Raw genomic sequence first — 23,600 nt, forward strand, 5'->3', positions numbered from 1 at the left:
GTGGAATTATTCATCGCCTGATAATGTGTGCTTGTAGTGATGACATTTAGACGCTGACGGACGTTGTTCGATGTGCTCCACACATGGGGAAAGGATGCTTTGTTCCAGATGACAATTCATTTACAGATCTCACTACAGCATTTAAAACAACTTCCATAAGAAAAATACTTCAGTTTATCCTAATTTACATTAATGGTCCATTTTACAGTGAAATATCAAAATGACAATAACTTCAAACACGTCTGTTTTCACTGCAAAGCTGCCGGCTCATCTTGCATAAAATTTTGACATGGTTTTGCACAGAATTGTCTTGAAAAACAAAAACAAACAAAAAAAACCTCACAATTAACTCCAGAAACGTCGCCACCTTCTCTGGGCCCAAGCTCATTCAAATGGACAGACGCAAAGTAGAAAAATGTGCTGTGGTCTGATGAGTCCACATTTCAAATTGTTTATGGAAATCATGGACATCGTGTCGTCCGGACAAAAGAGGAAAAAGCCCATCCAGATTGTTACCAGCGCAAAGTTCAAAAGACAGCATCTGTGATGGTATGGGGGTGTGTTAGTGCCCATGTCATGGGCAACTTACACATCTGTGATGTTATGGGGGTGTGTTAGTGCCCATGTCATGGGCAACTTACACATCTGTGATGGCACCATCAATGCTGGAAGGTACATCCAGGGTTTGGAGCAACACGTGCTGCCATCCAAGCAATGTCTTTTTCAGGGACGTCCCTGCTTATTTCAGTAAGACAATGCCAAGCCACATTCTGCACGTGTTACAACAGCGTGGCTTTGTAGTAAAAGAGTGCGGGTACTAGACTGGTCTGCCTGCAGTCCAGACCTGTCACCCATTGAAAATGTGTGGTGCATTATGAAGAGCAAAATACGACAACGGAGACCCCGGACTATTGAACAACTGAAGTCGTACATCAAGACTGGGACAGAATTCCACCTACAAAGCTTCAACAATTAGTGTGCTCAGTTCCCAAACGCTTATTGAGTGTTGTTAGAAGGAAAGGTGATGCAGCACAGTGGTAAACATACCACTGTCCCAGCTTTTTTGAAACATGTTGCAGGTATCCATTTCAAAATGAGCAAATATTTGCACAAAAACAATAAAGTTTATCAGTTTGAAAATTAAATATTTTGTCTTTGTGGTGTATTCAATTGAATATAGGTTGAAGAGGATTTTCAAATCATTGTATTCTGTTTTTATTTACATTTTACACAACGTCCCAACTTCAATGGAATTGGGGTTGTATGTAACAATGTGATTTGGGGATGCTTGGCTGGCGCGTGCACAGACACACACACACACACATTGCGTGATATGGCCCCTTTAAAGGTGAATGTGTGGAATGGGTGTAGAGTTGCACACAAAAATTAGCAAAGGATTGATAACGTTTGTTCAAATTGTGCTTTTACAATCAACATATTCATTTACACATTACAGGCTTTTGATGATCAAATCAAAATGTGTGGGAGTTTCATCCTGTAGCATAACTCTACTGATGATGTCAAATTACACAATGACGTCTCACATGTGATAATACACAAAATAAGCTGACTCAGTCAATCGTGTCACACCCGCTGGTGGGAGATGACTGGGATCATTTTCAACATACGCCACCTACAACCACAGAACACGATGCACATTTGTATGAAGCTTGTGGGATTTCCAAAAGCAAATATTAAAAATATGGGGGAAAAAAATGACAGCTACGTAATCTCCAAAAATACACTGTTGTACATGACACAATTTAACTACGTTCACATCAAGTTCAGTAATCACTGCATAGGTGACAGCGTCACGAGCACAGATGAGATTTGTCATATCATGCCTCCGTTGAATAAATATTACATAAATATTTTCACTGATTTGCTTTTGATTTCAATCTCCTTCCGAAGCTGACACTCCTCGGCAGCTGTGCACCATGTCATAAATGTGACAAAAATGTTTAACACTTAAAAAGAAACTATCAAGCTTTTACACATTCATAAACAAGAAATAAATAAATATACTCAACAAAAATATAAATGCAGGTCTTTTTTTTTTTGTTCACATTTTTCATTAATTGAAGTAAAACGTCTGAGGTTTCCTCTGTGCATAGAAAATGTTTGTTTTCCTTGAATTTTTGTGAGGACTTCACCAATGCTAAGATGATCCATCCACCTGGGAGGTGTGGCACTAAGATACTTTGGCAGCACGGTGTCTTAGTGGTTAGCACTGTTGCCTCACAGGCCATGGGAGGCCATGGGATCGATTCCCACCTGTGGCCGTTCTGTGTGTGGAGTTTGCATGTTCTCCCTGTGTTTGCGTGGGTTTCCTCCGAGTGCTCCGGTTTCCTCCCACATTTAAAGACATGCAGGTTAGGTGAATTGGAAACTTTATAATTGCCCAGGTCTCCCTTGCAAAAGAGATTGTGATCTCAATGGGACTAACCTGGTTAAATAAAGGTTAAATTAAATATAGTGCTTACACTGCATGATTATTGTATGGGTGCATTTGGCATGCTGACTGCAGAATGTCCACCAGAGCTGTCACCCGTGAATATTCATTTCAGTACCATAGGTTGTCTCAAATGTCATTTCCAACCAGACTTGCAACCACAAAGCATGTGTAACCATGCCAGTCCAGGATTACCTCATCTGGCTTCTTCACCCAGTAAACGTCGTAATTAAAGATCAACTACGCATTTTCGAGTGGATACTGTCACAAGTCCATGGTACATCTTTGCAATAATCATGCTGTTTAATCAACATTTTGATATGAAACACCAGGCAGGTTGAATATATTACTCGTATCTTGGCAAGAGTGAACTGCTCACTAACACAGATTTAAACAAATTACATAGAAAAAAATTTACGTTTTACTTCATCTCGTGAAAAATAGGAGTCAACAGGAATGTGTCACAGTTATATTTTAGTTGAGTATAAAGCTTCAAGTGGGTTATGGGTAACGTTAAAACGAAAATAAAAGCAGTGCATTTGAATTAAATCATTGATTAGCAGTACAAAAAATGCAAATTAAGGCTTACCACTAGCTTGCATTCAAAGAAAAACATCTCATATGGACCATTCATTACTGGATCATTCAGATCTTCAATCTTCAGGTTGAATAGCAATGATATTTTATGTTGAGACAAGAAAAAAAAAATCTTAAAGCACAGCCTTCAACATCGAAACAATCGCTGCACAGCCATACAAAGGATTATCAGCCCCAGTACCATTTGTCAAGGTTGTTGAATGTCTTGTATTCTTTGTGCCTACGCACGTACTCACAAGCCAGGCATGTGTGCTCAGCCCAAAAGAATGCCTTCTTCACTTTAAAGTGATGTCGCCACTCAAAGTACCGGAGGTACATTTCCTCATTCTTGTCCAGGAGCAGTAAGTAGTCGGCCAGTTCTTTAGGCGACGTGAAGTCATCTACATGGATGAAGGCGTCTCCCTGGACAAAGTTCTCATAGTTCTGCCTAGGTGGGCCGAGAACCACTGGTACCGTCCCCACAGAGAGCGGGTTGTACAATTTTTCAGTGATGTAGTCCTTGTGGATGGAGTTTTCAAATGAAAGGTAGAACTTGCAGCTAGCGATTGTGGGGAAGTAGTCTTGGTCTGAGATGTATTCCCCAAAAGCTTGCCCAAACGCATGCACCTCAATGTGTTTGTAAAGCTCATTGTAGTATTTCACACGCACGTGGTCTGGGTTCCAGTTGCTCACAATCCAACAAATCAACTTGCTTTTGCTGGGTGGGACGAAGTCCTCTTCACCCTCCGCTGCTACTATGGACCCATAAGGCACTTCAATGTCAGCATCCTGACGATAATTAAGGGTCAGATTAAACAGGTTCTCAATCCCAGGAAGTTGGGAGGAGTGCGACGGAGATTCCAAGTTCATCCATATCCATTTCTGGAAGGGTGGTCGCTGGAGCGGTGGCAGGTTGGACAGGTCAGTGCTAATGTCTCTGTGATGGATGACAACTCCATCTGACTTGTTATAGAGGTTCCTGTCTGCTGTGACAAAACAACCCTCGATGTTGAAGAGAGAGCTGCAGACGCTCAGGTCATAGTTTTGTCCGAAAGGCCAGAGCCAGATCAGCACGGTGGTCAGGTTTTTATCACTTCTGCCCGTGAAGAAACTTTTCACTCTGTCTGTGGATACTGTTGACTCAACAGGACTTGACAACCAGCTCGTGGATGGTTTAAAATACATCAAAAACACAGTCACGAAACAACCCAGTATGAAAGTGCCAAGGAGAAGCGGTCGCAGGATTCTGAGATAAGGTGCAGATGGCATACTCTGTCCTGTTAAGAACAAACCAGAGAAAAAAAAAAATCTGTCAAAGGCAGTTTGTTATATATTGAGGCAGAATCAATGGGACAAGTGATGGACAAAGCAAACCTCAAATAACACATTCTTGCACCTTGTCAACTGTATTGTCCAGAAACACACTTAAACTCTAGAATCTGACTAAAACAATAAATGTGCACACGCATCCAATTTGCCACAGTTATAAAGCTGTGTGTATGTGACGGAAGCCAGTAGGAGTTGCTGTGCCATTGCTGTGTCATTCTCCCTTTCGTATGGTTAGCATACTGGCATAGCATAGAACTATGCTTCCTGTGCTTTTAAATTCAGTTTATTAGTAATGGAACAGGTCTCTGCCTCATATATATCTAAATTTGGGGTCTGTTAGTGACGCGTAGGGCTAGCGGTCAGCGATCACCTTAGTATTTTCTCTGCTTTATTGTTGATTAAATGTTAACAAATTATACCTTAGGTGTTGTTTTTCCGGCCGACTGACTCTGCTTTTTTTCTCCCTGTCCGAGGTGCGGCAGGAAATACGCGAGAGTGGCGCCTGTGGACAGCAGGATGTTGGACTGACAGTGGGATCCCATGCCTTAAATTATTGCAGCTGATGTTTTGTTTTTTCCAAACTTCATTAAACTTTGTAAAAACCCTGTAATTGTTAGGATGGCCTAAGCAGTGGGTCACCCTTTGAGTCTGGTCTGTTTGAGGTTTCTTCCTCAATATCAGCAGAGGGAGTTTTTCCTTACCACTGTCACCTGTGTGCTTGTTCTAGGGCTTGGTAAGGATAGGCCTTACTTGTGTGAAGCGTCTTGAAGTAGCGTTATTGTGATTTGGTGCTGTATAAATGTAATAAATTTAAATGTTAAGAGAAAAATAAAGAAAACCAGCCCACTATATAAACTTGCTGCCAACCTTTAAAACTGAATATGGTTAAATTCCATTAAAAGATTGTTAGACACGAACTACGTAAATTACAAGTGTTTTGCTAAGAAGTTATTTATTGCCTGATTTATTTTCTTTTGGGTTTCTTTTGCAATTTTAATTTGTCATGTCAAACTGGGACCACGTCAGGCGAGCTTTCTCTTGCCAGTCTGCTCATAGCACTGGCACTTAGTGTGGGAGGCTGATAATAGTGCAACAGATATCCCCAGAATACTTCAGTTCGTGATGTGAGCGTGAAATCGGGCACAAATACTCTCTTTGGTCTACTATGTAAAAAAAATAAAAAATGGCGCTGGCCATGAAAAAAATTTCCAAGATGCATTTTCTGAGATGACTGCTAAACCATATCCTCAGAAAAGTCAAGCTGGTAATAATCATTTGTCATTTCACAAATGTTAGTGGTAAAATACTCTTTTTTTTCTAATTTATTGCATAAATGTTGACTTGTTTGCCATATATTGCAAAATTACCTGTCACAACAAAGATGGCATCCAAGATGGCTGCCATAAAACGTAAAAAATATCTCAATAACAAATAAATATGGAAATACTACTGTAAGATGACAAATAGGTAATTAGGGTAATGGATTTCATTAGAATTATTAATTATTTTGCAGATATCATTTGAGAGGGTGGAGGAAAGCTTAGCATAATTATAACAGACTGACGTCAGCACAGAACCAGGGCACACTGGTGACATGACTGCTGTGGAACTCAGCATGGGGTTCAGTGTCAGCTGATCTAGCTTTACTAATGCTGCAGTAATAGACTAGCTTTTGTTTCCCAAATACTGTCTAACAGTGCCATATCCAGTACATAGTAAACAGTAGTTTATATTTATTAGTTTGTAGTGCCTTCCCTACTCTTCAGAGTTTGGGTGTAGAGCAGTTGTCAGTGGCATTTGGGCAAGGTCAGAGCCTATGCTGGATCACTGTACATGACATCTCAACCTCAACTCAACTCAATCTTTATTTCTAAAGCATGTTTAAAACGACAGCAGTCGGCCAAAGTGCTGTACATAATTAAAAAATGAGCACCAAGTTACCCCGACTCATAAATAAATTAATTAAAAATAAAAATAAAATTACAACAGGCAATAAAACAGATAAAAGACGAAGTAAAATAAAGAGTAAAAAGCAGTAGGAAATAGTTTAATTTGATTTAATTAAATTTTATTTACATAGCGCCAAATCACAACAATGCTCAGGTGAAACATATCAGTAAGGTCTAACCTTACCAACCCCCAGAGCAAGCACACAGGCAACAGTGGTAAGGAAAAACTCCCTCCGAAGATATTGAGGAAGAAACCTGAAGCAGACCAGGTGCAAAGGGGTGACCCACTGCTTGGGCCATGCTACCAAAAGACTACAAATAAGGTAAAATTTGTCAGAATTAAGCAAAAGGAAAAACAGAAGGAATACTAAGGTGAAACAGAGATGTAATCGCTCATTTAGGAAACGCCAAAGAAAATAAATAGTTTTTTAAAGAGCCTTTAAAAGTATCTAGGGACAGGGATGATCTAATATTAAAGGGGAGACTATTCCAGAGCCTGGGGGCAGACCATCTGGAAATTATTTACAGTGCTTCACTTTTTCCACATATTGTTATGTTACAGCCTATCAGGCTCGGGGACACACTCCCGTTGAACACAAATGCGGGACTCACACTCAGATGGTCGGTGTTAAAAGTTCTTTACTTGAGTGACATGCGTGGTTCTGTACACAAAAAGGCAGTCAGACAGCAGCAACAGTAACCAAAGCATTAGGCAAAAAGCAGAGACCAAAAAACAGGCAGGGGATTTTTTTTTTTTTTAAAACACACAGTAAGGCAGTCAGTACACAAAAACCTCAGAGGACAGGCTGGAAGTGAAGGCACAAGGCGCAACAATCTGGCCAAATAGAAGGAAGGAAGAGAGATTTAAATAAGGCGAGTGATCAGCTGATGATGCAGACCAGATGCGAGCAGGGTGGGGGAAAAAACGAAGTGACACACCCACCACCAAGCACCCAGGTGACAGACAAAATAATGCAGGCACAAAACCCCAGACAGAAAAAATAACAGAAAAGACAAAGCATAAGCAACAATAATACAGAAATACCAGTCTGGCACAGCTTAATTACAAAATGGACTAAAAAAAAATTTCCTCTCAAAATTCTACTTGCCGGTACAACACTCCATAATGACAACATGAAAAAAGTTTTTTTTTAATTTTTGCAAATTTATTAAAAATAATAACTAAGAAATCGCACGTACTGGAGTATTCAAACCCTTTGCTCAGTACTTTATTGATGTACCTTTGGCAGCAATTACAGTTGTAAGTCTTCTTGAATATGATGCCATAAGCTGGGCGCACCTATGTTTGGCCAGTTTTGCCCATTCCTCTTTGCAGTACCTCTCAAGCTTCATCAGGTTGGCTGGGGAGCATCAGTGCACAGCCATTTTCAGATCTCTCCAGAGATGTTCAATCAAATTCAGGTCTAGGCTCTGACTGGGCCACTCAAGGGCATTCACAGAGTTGTCCTAAAGCCATTCCTTTGATATCTTGGCTGTGTGCTTAGGGTCATTGTCCTGCTGAAAGATGAATCGCCATCCCAGTCTGAGGTCTGAGGTCAACATTGCTGCATTCATCTTTCCCTCAATCCTGACTAGATGTTGCCACCATCATGTTTCACTGTAGGGATGGTGCCTGGTTTCCACCAAACATGATGCCTGGCATTCACACCAAAGAGTTCAATCTTTGTCTCATCAGACCAGAGAATTTTGTTTTTCATGGCCTGAGAGTCCTTCAGGTGCCTTTTGGCAAACTCCAGGTGAGCTGCCATGTGCCTTTTTACTAATGAGTGGCTTCCATCTGGCCACTCTACTGTACAGGCCTGATTGGTGGATTGCTGCAGAGATGTTGTCCTTCTGGAAGGTTCTCCTCTCTCCACAGACGAATGCTGGAGCTCTGACAGAGTGACCACCAAGGTCTTGGTTACCTCCCTGACTAAGACCCTTCTCCCCGATTGCTCAGTTTAGACGGGTTGGCAGCTATTGGAAGACTCATGGTCGAGTCAAACTTCTTCCACTTATGGATGATGGAGGCCACTGTGCTCATTGGGACCTTCAAAGCAGCAGAAATGTTTCTGTACCCTTCCCCAGATTTGTGCCTCAAGACAATCCTGTCTCTGAGGTCTACAGACAATTGCTATGACTTCATGCTTGGTTTGTGCTCTGACATGCACTGTCAACTGTGGGGCCTTATATGTAGACAGGTGTGTCCTTTTCCAAATCATGCCCAATCAACTGAATTTACCCCAGGCAGACTCCAATTAATCTGTAAAAAAAAATCTCAAGGATGATCAGTGGAAACAGGATGCACCTGAGCTCAGTTTTGAGCTTCATGGCAAAAGCTGTGAATACTTATATACATTTCCTTAATATTTTATTTTTAATACATTTGCAAAAAAAAAAAAAAACTTTTTTCACATTGTCATTATGGGTTTGTGTATAGAATTTTGAGGAAAACTAATTAATTTGAACCATTTTGGAATAAGGGTGTAACATAACAAAATGTGGAAAAAGTGAAGCGCTGTGAATACTTTCCAAATGCACTGTATACGTTTAATATATTATAAATATGGTTTATAACCATATGTATCATATAAATCCTAAAAAGCTTTATTATGTTCCAAGTATTAGGCTGTGAAAATGGTTTATAGTGGCACTATAAACCACTAAAATTTTCCGTTATACCGTCCCGGGTTATGAGAATTCTTGACAGGCAGAGCGGAGGCGGCCACTGCCACCCTTCCCCCAGGCGCGCACCTCTGTCTCTGTTTACAAACAGGCAGCTAACGTTGGGATAGCTCTGCATCATGGCTGAAGGAGGCGAAGCCTGCACTGAATTTTTCCCTCCGTCTAAAAGGACCAAGTTGGCTTTTTTGTTTTATTTTCCACGGAATAGCCCTTCAAACAAAAACGACAAAGGGCAGGTCGCCCGAAACATTACGTTTTGTTTAATAAAGGTTTTTCTGTATCGGAGCACTGTGGTTGTGCAGATCATTTGGTCAATTTGTATTAAAATTCTAATGTTTTAAATATTTTAAATATTCTTTGTAGTGTTCTTTGTTTATGAGTCCTTTCAAATGTTATGTTATTACATGTTATGATATACTATATATTATATATACTATGAACCTTTTTCATGTTCATATGATTTATAAGAAAAAAATTATTCTTCAAAATCTTACGAATTTTTTTTTTTTTTGAAGAATAATTTTTTTTTTTTTTTATCTTATGAATCTAAATCTAATGAAATCTCCCCCTCTAGCTGCCACCTTATCGTGGTGGGGGAGTTTGCGTACCCGGATGATCCTAGGAGCTATGTTGTCCGGGGCTTTGTGCTCCCTGTAGGGTCTCCCAAGGCAAACAGGTCCTAGGTGACGGGTCAGACTAAGGGCAGTTCAGAACCTCCATGACCAGTAAAAGATCAAGGACCGTGACGTCGCCCGGAGCCGGGGTCCCACCCTGGAGCTAGGCCTGGGGTTGGGGCTCGCGCGCGAGCACCTGGTGGTTGGGCCTTAGCCCATGGGGCCCGGCCAGGCTCAGCCCGAAAGAGTGACGTGGGCCCGCCCTCCTGTGGGTTCACCACCTGCAGAGGGGGCCATGGGGGTCGGGTGCAGAGAGGATTGGGTGGCGGTCAAGGGCGGGTGGCCCGGCGGCCCGGTCCATGCTCACAGCCCCTGGCTGTTGGGACGTGGAATGTCACCTCGCTGGGGGTGAAGGAGCCTGAGCTTGTGCGGGAGGTTGAGAGATACCGACTAGAGATAGTTGGGCTCACCTCCACGCACAGCTTGGGCTCTGGTACCCAACTCCTGGAGAGGGGCTGGACGCTTCATTTTTCTGGCGCCGCCCACGGGGAGAGGCGGAGAGCTGGGGTCGCATTGCTTATTGCTCCCCAGCTCAGTCGCCAAGTGTTGGAGTTCACTCCGGTGAACGAGAGGGTCGCGTCCCTACACCTTCGGGTCGGGGACAGGTCACTCACCGTTGTCTCGGCCTACAGGCCGAGCAGCAATGCAGAGTACCCGACCTTCCTGGAGTCCCTGGGAGGAGTACTAGATAGCGCTCCGACTGGGGACTCCATTGTTCTCCTGGGGGATTTCAACGCCCACGTGGGCGGCAACAGTGAGACCTGGAGGGGGGTGATCGGGAAGCACGGCCTCCCCGATCTGAACCCGAGTGGTGTTCAGTTGTTGGACTTCTGTGCTAGTCACAGTTTGTCCATCACGAACACCATGTTCGAGCACAAGGGTGTCCATAAGTGCACGTGGCACCAGGACACCCTGAGCCGGAGGTCGATGATCGACTTTGTAGTCGTATCATCTGACCTTCGGCCACGTGTCTCGGACACTCGAGTGAAGAGAGGGGCAGAGCAGTCGACTGATCACCACCTGGTGGTGAGTTGCATCCGCTGGGAGGGTAGGAAGCCGGTAAGACCTGGCAGGCCCAAACGTATCGTGAGGGTCTGCTGGGAACGACTGGCGGAACCCTCTGTCAGCGAGGTCTTCAACTCCCACCTCCGGGAGAGCTTCTCCCAGATCCAGGGGGAGGTTGGAGACATGGAGTCTGAGTGGACCATGTTCTCCATCTCCATTGTTGATGCGGCTGCTCGTAGCTGTGGTCGCAAGGTCTCTGGTGCCTGTCGCGGCGACAATCCCCGAACCCGGTGGTGGACACCAGAAGTAAGGGATGCCATCAAGCTGAAGAAGGAGTCCTACTTATCTTTGTTGGTAGGTGGGACCCCAGAGGCAGCTGACAGGTACCGGCAGGCCAAGCGTGCCGCAGCCCATGCGGTCGCAGAGGCAAAAACTCGGGTCTGGCAGGAGTTTGGGGAGGCTATGGAGGAGGACTATCGGTCGGCCTCGAAGAGATTCTGGCAAACCGTCCGACGCCTCAGGAGGCAGAAGCAGCTCTCCACCAGCACTGTTTACGGTGCGGGTGGAGAGCTGTTGACCCTGACTGGGGATGTTGTCGGGCGGTGGAAGGAGTACTTCGAGGATCTCCTCAATCCCATCGTCACGTCTTCCTAAGAGGAAGCAGAGACTGGGGACTCGGAGGCGGACTCATCCATTACCCAGGCCGAAGTCACCGAGGTGGTTAGAAAGCTCCTCGGTGGAAAGGCTCCTGGGGTGGATGAAATCCGTCCTGAGTACCTTAAGTCTCTGGATGTTGTGGGGCTGTCTTGGCTGACACGCCTCTGCAACATCGCGTGGCGATCGGGGACAGTGCCTCTGGATTGGCAGACCGGGATGGTGGTCCCTCTGTTTAAGAAGGGGGACCGGAGGGTGTGTTCCAACTATAGGGGGATCACACTCCTCAGCCTCCCCGGTAAGGTCTATTCCAGAGTACTGGAGAGGAGAATTTGACCGATGGTTGAACCTCGGATTCAGGAGGAGCAGTGTGGTTTTCGTCCTGGTCGCGGCACACTGGACCAGCTCTACACGCTCCATCGGGTGCTCGAGGGTTCATGGGAGTTTGCCCAACCAGTCCACATGTGTTTTGTGGATCTGGAGAAGGCATTCGACCGTGTCCCTCGGCGCACCCTGTGGGGAGTGCTCCGGGAGTACGGGGTCCGGGGTCCTTTGCTAAGGGCTATCTGGTCCCTGTACGACCGCAGCAGGAGCTTGGTTCGCATTGCCGGTAGTAAGTCAAACCTGTTTCCAGTGCACGTTGGCCTCCGCCAGGGCCGCCCTTTGTCACCGGTTCTGTTCATTATTTTTATGGACAGAATTTCTAGGCGCAGCCAGGGTGTAGAGGGGGTCTGGTTTGGGAACCACAAAATCTCGTCTCTGCTGTTTGAGGATGATGTGGTTTTGTTGGCTTCGTCAAATCAGGACCTTCAGCGTGCACTGGGGCGGTTTGCAGCCGAGTGTGAAGCGTCTGCGATGAAAATCAGCATCTCCAAATCCGAGGCCATGGTTCTTGACCGGAAAAAGGTGCTTTGCCCTCTTCAGGTCGGTGGAGTGTCCTTGCCTCAAGTGGAGAAGTTTAAGTATCTCGGAGTCTTGTTCACGAGTGAGGGACGGATGGAGCGTGAGATCGATAGACGGATCGGTGCAGCATCTGCAGTGATGCGGTCGCTGTATCGGACCGTTGTGGTGAAGAGAGAGCTGAGTAGGGGGGCAAAGCTCTCGATTTACCGATCGATCTACGTTCCAATCCTCACCTATGGTCATGAGATTTGGCTCATGACCGAAAGAACGAGATTGCGAGTACAAGCGGCTGAGATGAGTTTCCTCCGCAGGGTGGCTGGGCGCTCCCTTAGAGATAGGATGAGGAGCTCGGTCACTCGAGAGGAGCTCGGAGTCGAGCCGCTGCTCCTCCACGTCGAAAGGAGTCAGTTCAGGTGGCTCGGGCATCTTTTCCGGATGCCCCCTGGACGCCTCGCTGGAGAGGTGTTCCGGGCACGTCCCACTGGGAGGAGGCCCCGGGGAAGACCCAGGACACGCTGGAGGGATTACATCTCTCGGCTGGCTTGGGAACACCTTGGGGTTCCCCCGGAGGAGCTGGAGGAGGTGTGTGTGGATCGGGAGGTCTGGGCGGCTTTGCTTGAGCTGCTGCCTCCGCGACCCGACTCCGGATAAAGCGGAAGAAGATGGATGGATGGATGGATCTTATGAAATACTGTATTGAAATCATTTAATACATTTCATCAATAAAACCCAGAAAACCTCATAAAAGCATAAAAAGGGCTTATTATCTTGATTATAACCCTTCATCCATCTATTTTTTAAACCCAATTTTTACAATTAAAGGTAAAAAGAGGACTGGAGGGTGTCTGAGTTGTCATTGGGTGAGAGGTGGGTGTCCCCTGGACAAGCCGCCAGTCTAGTCTACGGCAGGACTGACACATATAGACAGACTAACTCATTCACACACTGGCTCTGATTAACAGTTGACTAGTGTCTATGTTAGTTTTTGCAGGAATAAGCATTAGCTAACAGTGAATTAAGAGTTGACAGTGTTTAATAATTGTTTAGTAATGTTGTTCAGTGTGAATAATAAAATCATTTATAATTACAAATGAATTTATAAATTAATAAATAATGTATAAAGTAATATCTTCGTTCACATGAACATGAGAAAGAAATGGGTACTCAACATTCTGTAGTCTTAATTCACTGTTAGTTAATAATAATTACTACATTAATTAATGTACACTTATAATAAAAGTGTTACCAAATCCCTTTTTATCCCAAAATGTTACACAGTTTAATGGGACTGCATCATATGGTTGTTTGTTGGAATCATCTTTTGAAAAATGCATATATATACGAGGTCTGTTAGAAAAGTATCCGACCTTTTTTTTTTTTTTTGCAAAAACCTAATGGATTTGAATCACGTGTGCTTGCATGAGCCAACCTTGAACCTTTGTGCACATGCGTGAATTTTTTCACGCCTGTCGATTGCGTCATTTGCTGGCAAGCAGCATTTGTGTGAGGACGTGTGTAGTGCTCTCGGTGGTTTTTCATTGCAAGGAAAATGACGGAACGACTGGAGCAGCGCTGCTGCATCAAATTTTGCCAGAAACTGGGCGACAGCCAGGTGGAAACCATTCAGATTATTCAGACGGCTTTCGGTGACGATCCTATGGGCATCACACAGATTAAGGAGCGGTACAACCAGTTTAAAGACGTCCCCCATGGTGGAGAGGGAGCCATGCTCCGGTCGGCCATCAACATGCTGAAATGACCAGATCATTTCCAAAGTGAACGCTGTGATGCGGGACTGTCGTGTGACTATACGAGAAATGGCGGAAGAGGTGGACATCAGCACTTTTTCGGCACATTCCACTGTGACAGAAGATTTGGCCATGAAAAGAGTGGCGTTGAAATTCGTGCCGAAGCTGCTGATGGCGGAGCAAAAGCACCTTCATGTTGAAGTCTCTCAGGACATGCTGGACTCCAAAAAATGATGCCCACCTCTTCCACAATTTCTCGGCTAGTCATACAACTGAAAAGCCACCGAAAGCCGTCTGAATCTTCCAAATGGTTTCCATCTGGCTGTCACCCACTTTCTGGCAAAATTTGATGCAGTAGCGCTGCTCCAGTCGTTCCGTCATTTTCCTTACAATGAAAATCCGCCGAGAGCACTACACATGACCTAACACAAATGCTGCTTACCAGCAACTGATGCAATCGACAGGCGTGAAAAAATTCACGCATGCGCACGAAGGTTCAAAGTTGGCTCATGCAAGCACATGTGATTCAAATCCAACAGGTTTTTGCAAAAAAAAAAAAAAAAAGTCGGATACTTTTCTAATAGACCTCGTGTATATGTATATGTATATGTATATATATATATATATATATATATATATATATATATATATATATATATATATATATATGTGTGTGTGTGTTTGTGTGTGTGTGTGTGTGTGTATAGCGCATGCAAATGGTCAGAACTCTGATTTATAAAGACCTTCTGACCCGGCTGAATGCACGCCCCAACTGTCCTTCGAGACTTTCCGTGAACAGAAATGCTGGGAAAGTTGCACTGCAGTGTGCTGATGATTGACTGGAAGTGATGGAGGTGTCGCCCTGCTCCTGAACTGAGGCTAAATGTACCTCCATTTAAAAGACAGAAAAGAGTTTGGTTATTTTAGTCACTGTTTAGGAGTCATTTTTATTTGTAATTGCCATTTTCAGAGTGCACTTATCTCCTTTTGCAAACAATCTCTTAAAGGGGTCATATTATACAAAATCCCTTTGTATCTACATTTTCTACTTACTATTGTTTCGGTTTCATATGAAACATTTTCGAAGTACCACAACTATTGCTCTATTTTGTTATTTCGTGTTATATATCATGTCATTTGATGTTATGCATAGGTCATAAATAATGTTGAAAATGTTAAAACTATTAATATTGGATGGCCGTCTTCAAAACTTGCATACAGTAGCTGTAATAGAGAGAAGCACAGAGCTGCAGTCAGACTAAGTTGTTGTTTTATTAAGTTTGTGTAAATGTAACCTTTTTTTCATCAAACTTTTGAATTACATTACATCTTTTGTCATTTGCCTTACATGATGTTACTGTGTCTACAGAGCATTAAGTGGGTTTTTTTTAAATGTTCTTTGAATGTTATATGCAAGACTGCATTCAATAATTTTTCAAACATAAGTTTGATTTTTGCGCACATGGTGGCATCCCATAAAACATCACTTTTTAGAGGCCATCAAATATGGCCATCGGGTATTGCGAAGGCCTTGCGTCCGTCCGTCCATCTGTCTGTGCTGTGTTGGGACGTTGTGTAAAATGTAAATAAAACAGAATACAATGATTTGCAAATCCTTTTCAACCTATATTTAATTGAATACACCACAAAGAGAAGATATTTAATGTTCAAACTGCTCAAATTTATTATTTATTCACGGGCATTCAATGTTGGTTGTCGGCCTTGCGGCTACCTGTAAAAAGTTCTGCAGATTCTCTGAATCTTCTGATTATATTATGGACTGTAGATGATGGATTCCCTAAATTCCTTGCAATTGAACATTGAGAAACATTGTTCTCAAACTGTTGGACTATTTTTTCATGCAGTTGTTCACAAAGTGGTGATCCTGGCCCCTTCTTTGCTTGTGAACGGCTGAGCCGTTTGGGGATGCTCCTTTTATATCCAATCATGATACTCACCTGTTTCTAATTAGCCTGTTCACCTGTGGAATGTTCCAAACAGGTGTTCTTTAAGCATTCATCAACTGTCCCAGTCTTTTGTTGCCCCTGTCCCAGCTTTTTTGAAACGTGTTGCAGGCATCCATTTCAAAATGAGCAAATACTTGCACAAAAATAAAAAAGTCTGTCAGTTTGAACATTAAATATCTTGTCTTTGTGATGTATTCAATTGAATACAGGTTGAAGACGATTTGCAAATCATTGTATTCTGTTTTTATTTACATTTCACACAACGTCCCAACTTCATTGGAATTGGGGTTGTACAATGTAGAGGTTCAAAGGAAAGAGAAGAGAATGGAAACGTATGACACCAACCTTTGAGCACACTTGCTGATGATGAAGCAGCACACAAGTGCCCCCCCACACACACACACACACACACTATTATTAAAACTAAAGTGCTCAATAGCCTGCACTCTTTATATGTCAAAATACATGTTTGACGTTGACCTTTAAATTTTTTTTTCCAAGGTAAAAATTTGTGGAATTGGAAACTAGTATTGGTGGAGGTTTGCGCTCTAGTTTCTGTTTCCTTTTGACTCTTCCTCTCCAGTAAGACATATTGTGAAGATGTTTGTCTTTGATGCATTCTTCAAAATTCTATGATAATCACTCACATAAATCTGCCTTGTGCCAAAAATGCATAGTGTCACCAGTCAAGGGGAAGCAAACATGTTTCTGGTGGAAGTTATATCACGTTGCTTTTCTACGTCCACCACACTTGTCACACCGTCTCAGAAGGCCCCCGTTGCCTAACATCAACCTGACTCTGATGTCAGTGGGCAGATGAAGCTCTGTGACTCATGAAGTTTCTCATTTGGGAAAGTGTCCACAACTTGGAGAGTTGAATAATGTCATCTGATGATTTGCAAACACTACTTTCTCAGTTATCTTATTCTCACTTTTGTGAGGGGTCAATATGTCCCATGATTGAACAGTGTTGGAGTTGTGTCTTGCTCAAGAACAATTTGACACTCCGCAACAACTGCTTGGAACTTCTACTGAACTAGTGACCCTTTGGTTAATGGACAACCATATTTGAAATAAATGTTCCTCCCAAATTAAAAAGGCCAAGTCCGAATTCTATTTGTCAGCTACAACTGATAGTCTCAATGATCCAAAAACATTTTGGAAAACTGTAAAATCTCTAACTGCTGGAAATGACTCACAGGCTCTTCCAAATTATATTGTTCACAACTCAAGAAATATTTATGATAAGGCTGAAATGTTAAATTGTTTCAACAAACATTTTATTTCCTCTATACCCTCTCTAAATTCAACCAGTCCAGTGACTGTGTCTGAATCATCCACTGACACATCAGCCTTTAGTTTCCAGCCATTTACCTTGGGCCAAGTCCACACAGCATTAAAATTGTTAGATGCTCGAAAACCTCAAGGACCTGATTTAATTGATCCCTACTTTCTGAAAATTGCTGCTGATTTTATAGCACAACCCCTGACTTATATTTTTAATTTGAGTGTGAGCACTATGCAAATTCCCAAAATATGGAAATCTGCTTTTGTCACACCATTATTCAAAGGTGGTGACCCTACAATCTTAAATAACTATAGGCCAATTTCAAAACTTTGTATTTTATCTAAAATTTTGGAATCATTAATAAATGACCAGTTGAAAGAATTCTTGTATTACAATAATATATTGTGCAATTTTCAGTCAGGTTTCAGAAAAGGTCATAGTACCATTACAGCAACACTGAAAATGATCAATGATATCTCAATGGCTCTTGACAATAAGCAACATAGTGCTGCGCTTTTTATTGATTTGTCAAAAGCTTTTGACTCTGTGAACCATATTTTACTTAAAGAGAGATTGACCTACATTGGACTATCTAAAGAGGCGGTTAGGTGGATTTGTAATTATCTTACTGACAGATCCCAGTGTATTAAATCTGATCAGATTTGTTCTAATATTCTTCCATTAACGAAAGGAGTGCCCCAGGGCTCTGTTTTGGGGCCACTCCTATTCACTATTTATGTGAACAACGTTGGCCAGGATCTCATGGACACAAAATATAATTTTTATGCTGATGACATGGTCATCTATAGTTTTGCAAAAACTCTAAATGCTAGTGTCTCTAATTTACAAAACGCTTTCACCATAGTTCAGGAAAAGTTTCTAAAGCTAGACCTCTCTTTAAATGCTAATAAGAGCAAATTGATGCTGTTCTCAAAAACAAAAAACAATCTGCTGATGAGCCCTTCAATTATCACTCTTCAAGGGGCAGAGATCGAAAGGGTCAAATAATTTAAATATCTAGGAATCTTAATTGATGACAACCTTAACTTTAAAGGACACGTTGAACAACTAATTGGTAAACTGAGACTGAAAATTGGTTTCTATTTCAGAAACAGGCTATGCTTTTCTTTTAACGCAAAAAAGAAACTCGTAGCTGCAACATTTTTACCAATTATGGTGACCTCATTTATATGAATGCCCCAACTCAAGTATTGAAACTATTAGATTCAGTCTACCATGCCTCTCTGAGGTTCATCACAAACTGTAAGCCTCGCACACACCACTGCGAACTTTACATACGTGTGGGCTGGCCAGCCTTGGATTCTCGTAGACTCACTCACTGGGGTATGTTCATTTATAAGGGTATTCTCCGTCTGCTCCCCTCATATCTCTCTGAATATATTCAACCAAAAGTGGCTGGACTGTATTCCTTACACTCTCAAGAATCACTGCTCCTGTCTGTACCAAGTGTCCGCACAGAAATTGGGAAGGTAGCATTTCAGTTTTCTGCCCCCACAACATGGAACAATCTACAGAAAGACTGGAAACTAAAGGAACTGGTTCCAATTGGCAATTTTAAACTTTTGCTCAAAGGCTTGGAAATGAAATCCATGATTTGTAAATGCTTTTAAATAGCTGTATTATTGTATGAAATGTCTTTTATGTTTTGAAATTGTAGTGATTTGTGCCACTGTCTTGGCCAGGACTCCCTTGAAAAAGAGATTAGTAATCTCAATGGGACTTTCCTGGTTAAATAAAGGTTAAATAAAAATAAAATAAAAATTTAATGACTCAGTTCAAGTCACCCCTCGCTCCTCTGCAAAAGCTAACATAATAAATGTGGTGAAGCATGGCAACACTAAACATATCCTTATCATCCAAGGTTGTGTTCTCAGGAGTTTATTCAGTGGTTTTAAAAGACATCTTGCACAGAATTCATAACTCAGATTCTGGCTACTAGAGTCATGTGACAATTGTTCACAAAGTGGTGATCCTTGCCCAGTGGTGGGCACAGATCTGCTAATCCGCTAACCGCTAATTATCAAAGCTAATGTTTTCATTATCGGATTAGCGTTTCAGATAACTCTGAAAACCATCAGCAGACAAATTATCTTCAGATAAATTTTGGTCCGATAATTTTTAGACAGCTAACATATTTTTTGCAGGCGTAGTGAATAAAGCTTTAACAGTTAAAAGCATTTGTGAAGTCTGACATCAAAGATTTTAGTGCCTACCTTTAGTTTTGTAGCAGACGTACAGTTCTATCCTCTGCAGACAGAGGAGATCTGGTTTCAGGAGAAACCACTCTATTCTCTGCTGTCAGAGGATAAGTGGTCACAGACAAAAACGAGAAGAAAAAATAAAATTTTTCTTGACACCATACTAACTTACCGGCAATATCACCCAAGTCATCCTGTGCGCACCAGAGAGTTGTTGCAGCCTCTTGCTGCAACAACTCTCTTATCTCTTGTTATATCTTGTCTTTGTGGTGTACTCAATTGAATATAGGTTGAAAAGGATTTTCAAATCATTGGATTCTGTTTGTTTTTATTTACATTTCACACAACGTCCCAACGTCATTGGAATTGGGGTTGTATATGTACATACACAGACACACACACTTTGCACTGGGATACCAATTAAACAGCTCAAAAAATTATAAAGAAGATGATGCTCATACAGCCAAGGGTATCTTAGCATTGCGTTGTATTTTTAGACTTACAAATGACAGCATTTACTGTTTTTGACTTATGCTAGCAAACTTGTGTTTTCTTGTGACAGCTGTCCCATTCACTCACATTCATTTGTTTCTTGCCTCTTTTTTTTTCTTTTTTTTTTTTTTTTTACAAAGCATTCTTGCAAATGAAGCAAGAAATCAGCACACAGAGGCTGGATTGTTAATAACATTTTAATTTTAGTTTTATTTTTAAATAATCCAGTACACTGTCACCCACATGAGCTTGTGAAAAAGATGCAAAATATGACCCCTTTAATGTGAATAATAAAATTCTAAACAAATCATTTCAGTGGAGCTCAGGTGTTGTTAAATGTTCCTGTCCGTGAAATAAAAGAATAAGATCTGTCCGCTCAGATGAACAGGATGCAACATTAAAACCAATCACCAAATAAGTTTATAGTCCTTGCGTATCATTAAGTAATTTTATAATTACATATGCAATTATCGAATAATCGAATTATAAATTGGATCATTGAGTTTAAAAGTGATTCCCCCCCCGGTACAAAGTGTTGCACCACAAACAAACATAAGATGCCCATCAGTTTGTATTAATAGTAATTTTAAAAAGAAAGTCTGAATTGTACTGTATGAAATAAAAACAAACCTGGTGGATTTGACTGAGTGCTGAAATCCAAGCAAGAGGAGCAGTTGAGGGAATCCAAATGAGTTGATACTACATTGGCTCAATAGCCGGGTCACTCTTCATTATGACACAATGCTGTTAAAACAAAGCAAAACCCCACATCACAGACTGTTTATAAAGGAGACCTCAACACAACCCGATTTAGAACATAAAGTCAAATTTTTGACAACAACACAAGTTTTTTGACAACACAATTTTTTTGTAATTTTGCTTCTGTGCATCACCACGACAGTGTTGAAATGAAGCAATCAGAATGTTTCTGTAGTGTCAAATTTAATTCAATGGGTTCAAAAATATTGCATTAACTATTTAGAAATGACAGTCATTTTTATACACACACCCTTCACTTTTAGAGACCCATATGCAGTTGGACAAACTAAATGTTGGATTTTTGTTAATACAAATCAACGCTTTACAGTTTTCTTGAGACAAATCAGAGGAAGGATACCAAAGACTTTTAAGTCACTGAATACTGACAGAATACCTGAGATGATGTAAATACTATACAGGCGCATCGGACCAGTGCTTATCCCTAAATACTGTATCAACCAGTGACCTAAGGTGACTACGGAATGTCTCTTCAGAGGATCTTTGGGTACCACTGGAATGACTTTGTGTCAAATGAGCAGTTTCTTAGGGAGACTCAGATCTGGCACTCAGGTGCCTCAATGGCTGGAGAAGGCCAAAGGGATTTCCACGTTTCAGCTGACTGCTGCAGATCGACGGGTACTTCAAGAGGTGGGGGTGGACCAGTTGTATTTCTGGGTGATTGCCATTCAGGACCCAGGGTGATTCTCTAGTGTGAAGGATGATGCTCCCAGACTGGGCTCACATTGTGATGGTTTCATTTCATTGCCACTGTGGAGTTGTACAGAGGCAAAATTACAAAACCAACTCCTTTTGGAGCCAAGAGGACAGGACAAGACTTTTCAACGGTGTCTGATTTCCACCAAAACAAAAACAGACACACTCACGTCAGCCAAAAGCAATTCTTGCAAAATTGCCACTTAATTGTAGATGTTATTTCAGTTTTGCCAGTTAAGCCTGCAGCTGATAAATGAGTTTGGAGCATGTTGACCTGTTTTGTGAGAGAATGCTGCCATCTTAAGGCTGCAGACTGCAGACACGCCCCCTGACTCCACACCTGCTTGTTGCATAAAGACACCATACAAGCAGATATTTTGTGCAGGAAAAACAGACCTCAGATTTACATCGATCAACTCTTCCGCACTCTACTCCACTCGGTGTGCCCAGACTCCTTTAAAAAGCTCACGGTATCATATCGCCATGTATACCAAAATCCTCTTACGCGGCTGAAACACGCTTTCTATCTTGCAGAAGTGATAAGCTCTGGGCTTCACAGAGCAAGCAGGGTGTGACAGCAAGGCCTGTGGAGGTCAAATGTCAGACTTAATGGAGAAAGGCATCCTCCCCTGGAGTTAGTGTCTCCATGGTGATGGAGCAGAGGTTGAAATGTTTAAAATGAAAGTGTAAAGGTGACTGTTTTTGCTTCTCTCGCCTTTCTGTTTTGCAGAAGCATCTGTTTGCGAGGTGTTTGCTCAGATGTTCAGATACCAGAGCTGTTTTTTTTTTGTTTGTTTGTTTGTTGTTGTTTTTTTGGTCATGCATTGTGGTGTATTTGGGACACAGCAAGATCAGTGCACAATCAGTGCATAGCTGAAGAGGCTACAGTTAAAATGACAGCAGAGATGAAAAACATGAAGGAACATCTATTCTGCGTTTTGATTTATGTATATTGTTTTGTGAGTCTGCAGATTCGTTGGACCATAGACACACACACACACACACACACACACACACACACACACACACACAGAGCATTGATGCAAGTGGTGAAGGTCATTTTAAAGAGATGTTACAGTCGAAGCTTCCTTTAAAATGGTTGTCTTTGTCTGTGACACACTGCGCTGAAGTTGTCGAGAATGGAAGTGGCGGTGTGTCCCTGAACGCAACACCCTATTTAGAAAAGCGCAAAAAAATGTTTCGGGGTGAAAAACAAAAACAACCTGCGTTATTTGCGCTGCAGATTGAGGCAAAATGCACATCATTTCGCTGGGAGAAAAACATTCAAGGCCAAAGCGGAAGAGAGGAGGAGGAGAAGGTAAAAAAAAAAAAAAAAAAAACACTGAAGATGATGGTGAATTTAATCTGCGGCAATTAGCTGGCGCAGATTTGGCGTCAACAGCAGGTAGAAACCGCTGATAGAGTGAGGAAAAAAAAAAACACCACTCACCATCCAAGCGGAGCTCCCTGCTCATGTCCTCTCACAGACACCTTGCAGCACGCGGACAGATGCGGATGCGCGCTCGTCCTTCCGCTGTGTTTGCGCGAACAGATCTGGGCGAGTCCGCATCCATGATGGACCGGTACCTACCGGAGCCGTGTGGGCTGAGCCTTCGCCCTCTGCGCACCACACACACACACACACACACAAAAGATGATGTGGCTACAAATTGTGATGCTATATCCACTCGGAACGCGTGCTCTGTTCACGCCAGGGCGCCCGAGGACGCCATGTACGCGCTCCGGGATGTGATGCGATGCGTTCTAATTCCGTGCTGGCTGCCCATGCGCTACCTTTTCTTTTCTTTCTTTTTTTTGTACCGTCAGTGCGGCGCTGCAGAGGGATGCTGTGATTCACGGTTACGCGCGTTTCTCTTCCATCATCAGCTCGCTCAGTGCCGTGTGCCCTGTGTGCATTAAACGCCGAAATGTCTGCGTAGGTCTTTTTTTTTTTTTTTTTTGACAGTGATGCATCCAGCCTCCTAATGCAGCACCATTAATAACTAGAATGGCACTCAGAGGGCACGACTCCGCCACATGCTGCAGCTCACAGAGTCCACAGCAAGAACAAATCCCACCTTACTAAACAATTCACACACTCATCATCATCAGCAGCTTACTCCAATGAAGGGCTGGAGCTTATCCCAGCAGGCACAGGGCTTGAGACGGGGTACACTCTAGACAGG

The 23,600-nt window shown here is 42.5% G+C and overlaps 1 protein-coding gene across 1 annotated transcript; it reads right to left on the reverse strand.

Moving 5' to 3' along the window:
* Positions 1–2,877: 2,877 nt before the first annotated feature.
* On the reverse strand, positions 2,878–23,403 carry fut9a (fucosyltransferase 9a). Its single transcript, XM_034159678.1, has 4 exons — positions 23,236–23,403; positions 22,865–23,034; positions 20,572–20,685; positions 2,878–4,305 (listed from the first exon to the last, which is right to left on the reverse strand). Exon 4 carries the CDS (start codon positions 4,295–4,297, stop codon positions 3,218–3,220), a length of 1,080 nt encoding a protein of 359 aa, XP_034015569.1. The 5' UTR covers positions 4,298–4,305; positions 20,572–20,685; positions 22,865–23,034; positions 23,236–23,403; the 3' UTR covers positions 2,878–3,217.
* Positions 23,404–23,600: the final 197 nt, after the last annotated feature.

This window comes from Thalassophryne amazonica, chromosome 19 (genome assembly GCF_902500255.1).
Source record: "Thalassophryne amazonica chromosome 19, fThaAma1.1, whole genome shotgun sequence".
In the NCBI taxonomy this organism is placed as follows: Eukaryota; Metazoa; Chordata; class Actinopteri; order Batrachoidiformes; family Batrachoididae; genus Thalassophryne; species Thalassophryne amazonica.

Coding starts and splice junctions, on each gene's coding strand:
- fut9a (XM_034159678.1), bottom strand. CDS start 4,297: ATGCCATCTGCACCTTATCTCAGAATCCTGCGACCGCTTCTCCTTGGC.